The following is a 9,770-nucleotide window of genomic DNA, read 5'->3' as shown; positions in this document are numbered from 1 at the left end:
GATGAAGGTGGGGGAGAACGCGCCGTAGTGGAATCGCCGGCTCGAGGCGGACCCAGTCCAGGAACACCAGCCAGGGACGGTGGCAGGAGGTACCCCCTGAGATCAGGGCGTGGGAAACCTGCCCGTCTCAGTGATTATGTTATCGACTGAGCTGGGAGGCTGACCGGGGACTAATGGTCAGGCCATGACAGGTACACACGGGGGATCCGGGGTGGCTGTCAATAAATGGGGGTTTTTGTTGAAACTTATAGAGTGATATGTGTCATATATGTGTGCTAGTTAAGTACTCCTATTTCCAATTTGTTGTTATGGAAAAGGAGGAGTGTGGCGGTGCCCCTTTAAGGGTACGCACGCGACGGAGTGACGTCAACTCCGTCGCGTGCCAGTTTAAATAAACGGGGCGGCTCCTGGTGACGTCAGTTCACCGGGGAGCCCACACCGACAACATCTCCGTCTCTGTGTCTCATTACCACAGGGGGTGGGGGGCTCACGGAGGCGGCCTATCGGAGACCGCTAACATACATGTGCGGGTCGGATTGGGCCACAAAATTGTCTCAGGCAACAATGAAAAAGTGGCCCATAGTTGTAAATGGCAATTCATTCCTTTTCTTACCCTGTTTGTATAGTACCCAAGGGGGATATTTTTTTAGAAAATGGGATGCAAATTGTGCATTTTAAAGAATATTTACTCAGCAGCAGTGGTCAAAACAATTATTCACATAGTGAAGTAACTAATCACCAGTGTCATGGAAGTGGTTTAAAGTGTAATTAATATATAGTTTGGAAAAAAGAAGCAGCATGAAAGAAATTGCACCGTTTTAAACTATTATTTTGGATATTTCCTTCGACAGAAGCGGAGGTCAACTGCCAACTTCCCCCCTCCCCCAAACCCCGCCTCCTCATTTTCTGACAGATAGCATTTTCTGACGTTACACCTGCGATTGCGATCTGTATAGACGATGTTCGCTTCCCACTAAGGCAGGCACTGATTAACCTCCCAAGAAAACCAAACCGCTTCTATTCCCACCCTACACTGAAACAATCTTACATCACACAGACTCCCTGCTCAAGCTCTCATTCAAGTAATCACTCGAAAAACCCACAACGTTCAGAAAAAAAATACTCCTTCCGGGTGAGGGGAGGAATTGAGTGCAAACAAGCAACATGCCGATGCCGGCGCGCATTGGACCAATAGGCTCGAGTCCCCCATCTGCTTCCAGGGGGAGACATTTCCAGACGGCGGACAGAATGTGTTGGTACACCACTGCGCTGTAGTTGCCGCTTCAAGGTAGTGCATGGAGGAGGGAGAGCGGCATCGGGCCTCACGGAGTCGAGGAACGGGCCAGGGTGAAGGCCACGCCAGAGGCCGGGACTTGAGTGGTCCGTTTCTCCGGGAGGGAACACGGAACCCGGGGAAAGGCCTCCGCGGAACCAGGGATTCAAGCGATCCGTTCCCCAGGGAGGGTGGCAGGGGGTCGGAGAAACGCCGCTATCGAGCTAGGGATTTGAGTGAACCCGTACCCAGGGAAGGACGCCGGAGCCTGGGTGAAGCACGCCCCAGTACCAGGGACTCGTCTGATTACGGTCGCAGGGAGGGAGGGCGCACAAGGGCAGCCAATGATACCTTCACCAACGAAGGAGGAGGGGTTCGGGGTCGGGTCCGTGATGTGGCCCCCAGAGACCTCGTCTCCAGGGAGGAGGGTAGGCATCCCGAGAGTGGACGAGATGGAGTCGCCGGCGTTCCCCTCTCAAGAGGGGGTGGCCGTGCTGGGGTCCCTAGTGATCCCCATTACAGGGAACGAGGCGGGGCCTCTGGGGGCGGCTACAGTAGACCCGCAAGGGATAGAGGCTATGCTCTAGAAACGGGCCGCTTAGGGGCACCCACTGATCTCTTCCCTGGGGAAGGAAGTCGGGCTGCTGCAGTAGGCAATGCTGGGGCCCTCAGTGAACCGGTAGCGGGTGAGGGGGGCCGAACCCCACGTGTATGCCACGCTGGATTGCCCACTAATGCATCTCCTAGGGAAGAAGCTGACAGCCCTCCAGGACCAGAGCTTGACGTGGGTTCTGAGCTCTTTAACCCACTCCTGGTACTCTACTCACCAAAGGTACCACTGCCATTTCCCGAGATCCGTGCTTTCAACAATTTGGCAGAATATGAGAGTTTCCAGCGCCGCGGCAGAACCCCAAGATCCCGTGGACCTGCGGCCAGCAAGCCCCGCAAGGGCAAGAAACCACCCCCTGACCCTGAGCGTATCCAGCGTCTCAAGAGCATGATCGTCAGCGGAGACACAAAACCTCAACCTCGCAGGAAGGGTCATCGTGGTCCTAAGAATGTGCTCACCAAGATGCCATGTGAGTACCAGTGTGTGAAATCTAATGGGGGAGATGGCGTTGTCAAGTGGAAAGAATAAAGTTTGTGAGTTGTGTATCTATTTTAATTTGTATTTGGGGATACATGGTGCAGGCGAACCTGGCTACGGAGCAACACACTGCAGGAAATATTGATGGTAAGGGAGTTGCAATGTATGTGGCAGTGGCATGGTGTAGTATTATCGTTCGGAATCATCATCTGTTAGTATGATAGAGTATTATATGTATTCCCCGGCTCCCCGCCCGCGCGTGAGTGGAACGTTGAGAGAATGCTGGGAGTGGATGAGAGCGTTCTAAGGGAGACCTTTAAAGTAGATTGTGAGAGTATGAAAGGAGACGTAGTGCGGGGCGCCGGTATATTGAATAAATGTAAATAAAGAATTTACCTACCTCCGAGTCCTCGACACTTCAAATGGCGACGAGGATGCCGGCGCCCTGAGGACCCACGAAGAGGAGTGAGAGCAGCTGCTCCGAACAGATAGGAACTACTTCACATGGGATTTTATGGGTGTGGGATGTGGTGCAAGAAGCAGAGGTATTGATTGAAGGGAAAGGTCTTCAGTTCCTTCCCGAATTGCAAGAGGGTTGGGCAGGTGCAGTCTGGATTATCATCAATATAGTGTCCCAGTAGGTAGGGGAGTAACCAGAAAAGGCCTGTTCCTTGTTTTTGTCAATGTCTGTAAGTTTCGTCATGAGCTGCCAGGAGGAGCACAGCCCACCTGACCTACTAGCCTTACAAAATGTTAGCCCAAAAATGACCCCCCCCCCCCCCCCAAGCATGCAATCACTAAGCAAACAAGCACAGCATTTTTAGGGCATTTTAAAGGGATTAGGTTCCTTTTATTCAAGTCTTGAGTCACAAAGGTTACAGGTAAAACGGAAGGCGAAGACCTACTGATCCCCACCACCCTGGTTGCTCTTTCAACTGTAACTCCTGGAATTTCTTGGAGGGAACCTTCCATACTATCATCCATTCCCGAACTCGCTGTGACTCACAGCTACGTGCTCGGCAACACAGAGGGAAGGGAATACAAAACACTACACATCTCCCTTTCTTCCACAACAAAAAGTACAGAGGGATAAGGTACATGGATCGGTCAGGATACCACACACCTCCCTATCAGCTTAACACAGATCCGCGAGTGGTCATACCCAATGTCGGAGAGAGATGATCAAAAGCAAAATGGACTACATAGACAGATGATGCACACCGACTCAATGACCAGGAGTGGAAACGGCCACAATCGGGACCACAACTCTCTGGAGGCCAAGAAAAACATAAACATACTCGCAGCATACACACACCTTGATTGGCCAAAATGGAAGTCAAGTAGACAACTATATAACAGCAGCAAACACCATATCAATGCACGTATGCCCTGACTCATATCATTTTAAAACCTTTCACTTCTATCGTTAAGTGGGGGATACTTTGCATAATCCATATCCATGCGTGTAATGCACTGAGTCATTAAGAATAAAAGCAAAATGTGCACCATTTTAACCCAATTCCACGACCTGTCGCATTAATGATTTTTAAGACCCTTTTTTTTTTTTTAAAACTATGACAGTATTTACAATCTCAATTTTTTTCAACATTGTTACAGACTTATTTTGCAACCTCTATTGCTGCACAAAGACCTGCTGATCTTTGTAACCATTGTATGCCATAGTACTTCCAACACTCCACAGACCCTTTTAATATTTTCAACTGAGGTCAAGCCTAAAATCACAAAAGCAATAAACATGGACAACACGTTTCCTTTTACTGTTCCACTAAGCATTAATAACTTTACAAAGGCATAACCGCATAGCGTCCTGTTTGACTGTTCACAGAACATAGTTGCAATTCAACCCTCAAGATGGGTAAGAAGTAAAAAGTCACCCCCCGCTGCCCACATGATTACACTAGTAAATCCCTTCCATGATGCGTCTCACTGGTACCGATCACATCTGTCACCGTTGACGCTGCGCTTTCCAGCGTTTCTTACATCTCAGTAAATTTAAAAGGTACTTTCTATGCACTCACATACGCTTCAGAGCGTGCACACGCTCAACAGTCCTTTCCTTGAAGCCAGATGTTTTCCTATGCATCGCGCGCCTCTCATTCTGACGTGTTTATTTCACCCCGAGCAGTCGAAGGAAATGGAGCTCCTGCTCGACATTTTTCGAACTTTCAACTTAATTGAAATACATATCAGGACAAATGACGGTGCTGCGACTTGACCATATTGGCGGTCTTAATTCAGAACAGCCCTCAGGTATTTTGTGCCGTTTGGCACTGTTTTTCATTAAATACATCCCACACTGGCTGGGATATGTGCCACAGGTGGGCCAAACTGAGGGGATATGATAAAGTATTTTTTAATTTTTTTTTTATGTTTGAGTCTGCAAAACTTTTAAAAAAAGAGAACAAATTCAAATCCATTAAGAAGGATGCAAGACGGAGTGAACACTGGATACGTAGAGAAGAGAGAGGAGAAAGAAAAGGCAATAAACTAGACCGAATTCATGTTCACAAATTTCAAGATCGCATTACTCATTTAACGTGTATCTTTCCAAGCCGAAAGGTTCTTAAGATTAGCAAGTACAGCTAGTTTAGTCAGCCTTAAATTCAGACAGTCTCTTCTCTAAAGATTCCAAGAATGTTACCAGAGCGAAAATTAACTTCCTGTCAGCTCCCTCGAACATCCTTTTCCACCAATTCTCTCTAGATAAACTGCGTCTAGCGTTCAAAAGTTTACCCATATCCTCGTTCTAATGTCTTTGAACTTTTTGCAGTATAAGATCAAGTGCTTTAGAGTTTCGTTTTCAGAATCACAGAATCTACACAGACGAATTTGGGTGGTGATGGGCGTAAATTCAAAAGTTCTTTGGTTAAGAATAGTTTCAATCGGAATTTCATATAAAGTCCTCGCTTTTTTACACAAGGAAATAATTCAATGTAGCTCGGTATCGAACCTCGAGCTCTTGCTTCAGGTGCAGCGAGGTTCATACCGCGATGAGCATTTCGGGTGTCACAAGTTTCACACCAATCGGCGTCCCACAGTTTCTTTTTGACCTGATTTGGATTTTGTATCAACGTTTCTCTGTCCGCGTTGACTTGTTCTAGAATGGCTAGACATCGACCCTCCCATTCTTCTTGTATTGAGGCGATAGATGGGATTACTTTTCGTTTGTCTCAAAATAGAGAATTGTGGGAGGTTATCTGTGCTCGTGATTTTTCTGAAGAGAGCCAGAGTGTTCCATGATACATAGGCATTTATGAATGTTAACTCTAATTCATATCAGGTACACGCCGAGGGTGATCCTTTCGGTAAGTGCAAGATTCGATTCCAGTAGGTGTTCTCACACCATGACCATATCTCGTACGGGCACCCCAACATGGCCTCGTCTCCAAAGATTAACGATGGCACAACCTTGGCCTTATAGTATTCAAGGGCCGGTTTTATGGAAAATTTTCCGCACTTCATATTTAGCATTGCACCTTGAACAGCTAAGAGCTTGCATTTTCTTTTGATCCTTTGGACCATCGGGTTGTCATTTATATTTGAGCTGAGCAAAACTCCCAAATATGGTACCTGACTGACACAATTAATCAGTTTGCCTCCGACATACCATTTGAATTTTGTTTTTCGGGTGGGTGTTACACCGGTTAGGCTTTGGAGATCAAGGATCTCAGTTTTTGAGGCATTTATCTCAAGTCCGTTTTTAACGGTATAATGTTCTAGTGCCCTCATCTGTAAGCCAATCGGTGTTGAATCGATGAGGATTATGTCGTCGGCGTAAAGCATATGCCCAATGTGGGCTCCACTGACCTTTGGTGGAAAAGCTCTTACTTCACCTAGGTCTTTATGAACGTCATGAATGAAGAAGCTGAATAAGCAAGCTCCCAGGGGACAGCCTTGCTTCACGCCTCTTGATGTTTGTATGGCCGTTGATAGAGAGCCCTTTTGATCGAGTCTGATTTTTACTGTCTTGTCAGAGTAGAGTTCTTGCACCGCTTTCAGTAGGCTCAATGGGCATTTATGTTTTATCATTTTGGCCCAGAGCATGTTGCGATCGACACTATCAAAGGCGTGAGCCAGGTCAACAAAGGCTAAATAGATCTTTGATTTCTTCTTTATCGCGTCCATTTTTAAGATGTTAAGGATGAAAAGATTCAACGAGCACCCAACGCCCTTTGTAAATCCAGTTTGTCGGATATCAGCAGCCCCAACGTCTTTGATCCATGATGTTATGTGGTTGAGGACTTGGGTTGCAAAGATCTTTCCGATCACATCAAGGAGGGCTATGGGTCTGAAATTTTTGGGGTCAGACCGTTTACCTTTTTTGAAGATCGGCACAATCAAAGCACATTTCCATGTTTTTGGCACCCTTCCTTCTTTTAGGATGTTACAGAAAAGGTTATAACAAAAATCAGCCCACTCCTCTGGATTTTGTTTTAGCATCCAATTAGTCAGGCCGTTGGGGCCAGGAGCTCGAGAGAGGCTTAGATTTTCGATGTTTTTCAAGATGTTATCTTTCGAAATCTTAAGGGCCCATGCACTGTGGTGCTCGATGGTTTCGGGACCCTTCTTTTGTTGGTTCTTGAATAGCTCAGTGTAATCGATCCACTGGGCCTCGGTGACTGTGGTGACCTTTAAAGAACGTTGACAGGCTTTCTGTATTGTTAATTAAGGACCAAAATGATTTTTAATTTTTTTTTCAATCAGGATCTTTGTCATCAACCTCGGCATCGTTTTGTAAAATATGATTTTTTTATGGCCTATCTCTATACGATGCTTTTGCTTTTTTCATTTCCAACTGGTAGTTGTGTGTGGAACTCTTCTTAGCATCTCGTAAAGATTTCCTCCATGTCCTTTTTCTGGCAACGATTTCCGGATCGTAGGAGTGCTGGTGACGAAACCCTATTTTTTGTGGACCAAGATTATGTTCGATGTATTTCTCCAGTAATCTTGGGTATTCGATTTGGACCTTAGATAGGGTTTCGTTATTCGAATGAAGGATGGTTGCGATATCTATGATGTGGTCTCTGTTTCGACCTGGCATCACGCTTATATTCGGGTTCCAAAGTTCTTTCTCAATGCGCCCCATGCCAGAAATTTGGATCTGTTACTAAGTTGTGGTCACTTTGTTTCATCAGGATCACAATTAGTTCGGATATTTTATTCACAATGGCATATGTAGAAATAGTCAAGGATCGAGGCTTTTTTTCCTTGAAACAGGTTGCTTTGGGAGGAATGTCCCCTCTGATGATTCCATTTAATAAAGCTAATTCACGATCTTCCATCTCGTCGTTCCATGCTGCTTTGATGTTGTAGGGATCTTTCGTTTTTCTATATGACTTATTTTTCAATGTGGAGTCAGGTTTCAGCTCAACGCATTCCATATTAAGATCGCTGCATAAGATTAAGTTTGGTGCTACACTAGACTCCGTGATGCGGTCAATTGTATCACAGATTAGTTCTAGGAAGTCCGATTCACCCACAGCGGCGTGCTGCCAATATATATTTATAATGTGGATAATCGTTATTTTGTGAGGTAAGTTTACATTTAGTTCGATGGTCGCAATCTGCAGGTATGGTGATGGATTTTCAGTACTTATTATTTTTATTTATTTTTTTCCATTGTTATTAGACCAGCCATTGGTCTACCCATACTTTGCTTGATTGCTGGGTTCAAAGCTATTTCAAAACCATCAGCACAAGGTAATTTTTCAAGCCACGTTTCCTGGAGGCAAATCACGTTCAATTTTTCAAGAACATTAGATGATTTTCCAAAGAGGTGCTTAAATCCTCTCGTGTTCCAGGAGCCCATCAATAATGATTCCTCGGGCGTGTCGGGTTGGCGTTAGAGCTCCTCACAGTTGTTTAGTGACGCTGATAGCCAACTCCTGAAGCCTAGACCCGTATCAACGATTTTCGGTCTTAAGGGTTGTTCACTGCCATTTGGTACATTCAGGTCGTTCTTCATAGTAATTTTGATTGTTTTATGGGACTACCGCGATTAACGTAGTCCTGATCATCTGTTCAAAGGGATCTAGAGGAGGGTCGAATAGTGTTCCCTTTCGGGGCATCAGACGGCTCTTTAGTTTTTTGTCCTCCCTTCCCGTTTGATTGGTTACTTGTTTGTGGTCTTACTTGTGCAGGTGTTTTTGCATCACACTTCTTTTATATCAAATCCAAGAGAATGTAGTTCTGAATTGCAGTTTAGAATCGGGTTGTAAATTAATTGTGAAGGAATGTGCAGTAAGACTGGCAGTTGCGGACTCAATTACAAATTCGACAATTTTTATGTCTTCTGTAGACCCTGCACGTAGTTTGGGAATGTGTCCAAGCAACTGAAGCACATTGCATCTATTCAAAATTAGAGAATCGCCCGATCTGAATATTCTCTCAATCAGAAGACGATTTTCAATTGGTAAGTTGGAACTTTTACTGTTTGTGAGAGTCTCCTTTTGCTTGAGGTCTCTTATCATTTCTCCATTGTTGAAGAAGATTGGATTGAGAAATTGGTAGTTGTTTTCAGTTGTGTTCGTTGACCGTTTTTCTTCAACTTCCAAACAAGCCTTTTCCTTTCCTACAGTATGTTTTTTTTTACAAATTTGTTAAATCGACTACAGGGTTCAGTCTCTTTAGAGCTCGATCTCTTTTTTTTGGCGATTGTCATGAATCTAGGTTGACCGCCAAGATTCAAAGGTGCATCTTTGGATTTTGCAACTGGATGCGTCTGAAAGGTACATGTTCTTTTGGAGGTCGTCCCAACTGCTACTTTGAGCAGGGAAGGGTGTACCGGAGACGGTTCAGGTTCCTCGTCCAAGATGTAATCCAGAATGTCTTCAGCTTTTATATCTTCGTCAGTAGATCCATTTTCCAGGTCGACTTTGTGAGTAGACAAGTTTGCCAGTAGTTCGATCATTCTCTCGTCTACGTTTTGTTGTTTTTTTTAGAGCGTTTGAAGTGTTTAGCGTGTGTGGTGATTGTTGGTCCCCCATATTTCGATTTTTGGTGTGGGATTTCAGTGACGATGGTCGAAGACTCGTTTGTTGGTTCTGTTAATATTTTAGCGTTTAGAGCCTTAATGTTTCTTAGAAATGTATTAAAATGTTTAGCTCTTACATCTTTTATGGTTCTTAAGTTTTTTTGTTTTCATTGTTTGCTTCTGCACCTTGCAAAATTCACCTGTGTTTTTTCTTTCTTTTTTTTTTTTTTCCCACCTCAGATGGCTTTCTTTTTTCAAAGATTTTCATCGTCGGGTGATTCCGTTCGCCTCCCTAATTTGAAGCCACAAAATGAGGGATTGGCGCACCATCAGCGGTTGCAGGGGCGAGAACATCTGCTGGTGTTGCAGTCAGAATGACACGTTTTGTTGTAGCTACCATCGAGGAAGTAATTACG

At 45.0% G+C, this 9,770-nt stretch overlaps 1 protein-coding gene across 1 annotated transcript in view; it reads left to right on the top strand.

Annotated features, from left to right (window-relative positions):
* Positions 1–1,115: 1,115 nt before the first annotated feature.
* The window catches only part of LSM11 (LSM11, U7 small nuclear RNA associated), a 98,311-nt gene continuing 89,656 nt past the window's right edge, over positions 1,116–9,770 (top strand). The window contains exon 1 of the mRNA XM_069653923.1: positions 1,116–2,352. Within this exon, the coding sequence (XP_069510024.1) occupies positions 1,296–2,352 (1,057 nt within the window). The 5' untranslated portion in view covers positions 1,116–1,295. The remainder of the gene's footprint in view (positions 2,353–9,770) is intronic.

The sequence above is a fragment of the Ambystoma mexicanum genome, chromosome 3q, assembly GCF_040938575.1.
Source record: "Ambystoma mexicanum isolate Mex_15411 chromosome 3q, UKY_AmexF1_1, whole genome shotgun sequence".
Lineage (NCBI taxonomy): Eukaryota > Metazoa > Chordata > Amphibia > Caudata > Ambystomatidae > Ambystoma > Ambystoma mexicanum.
Note: the sequence above shows the minus strand (reverse complement) of the source record. Positions and strands in the feature narration are given on the sequence as shown.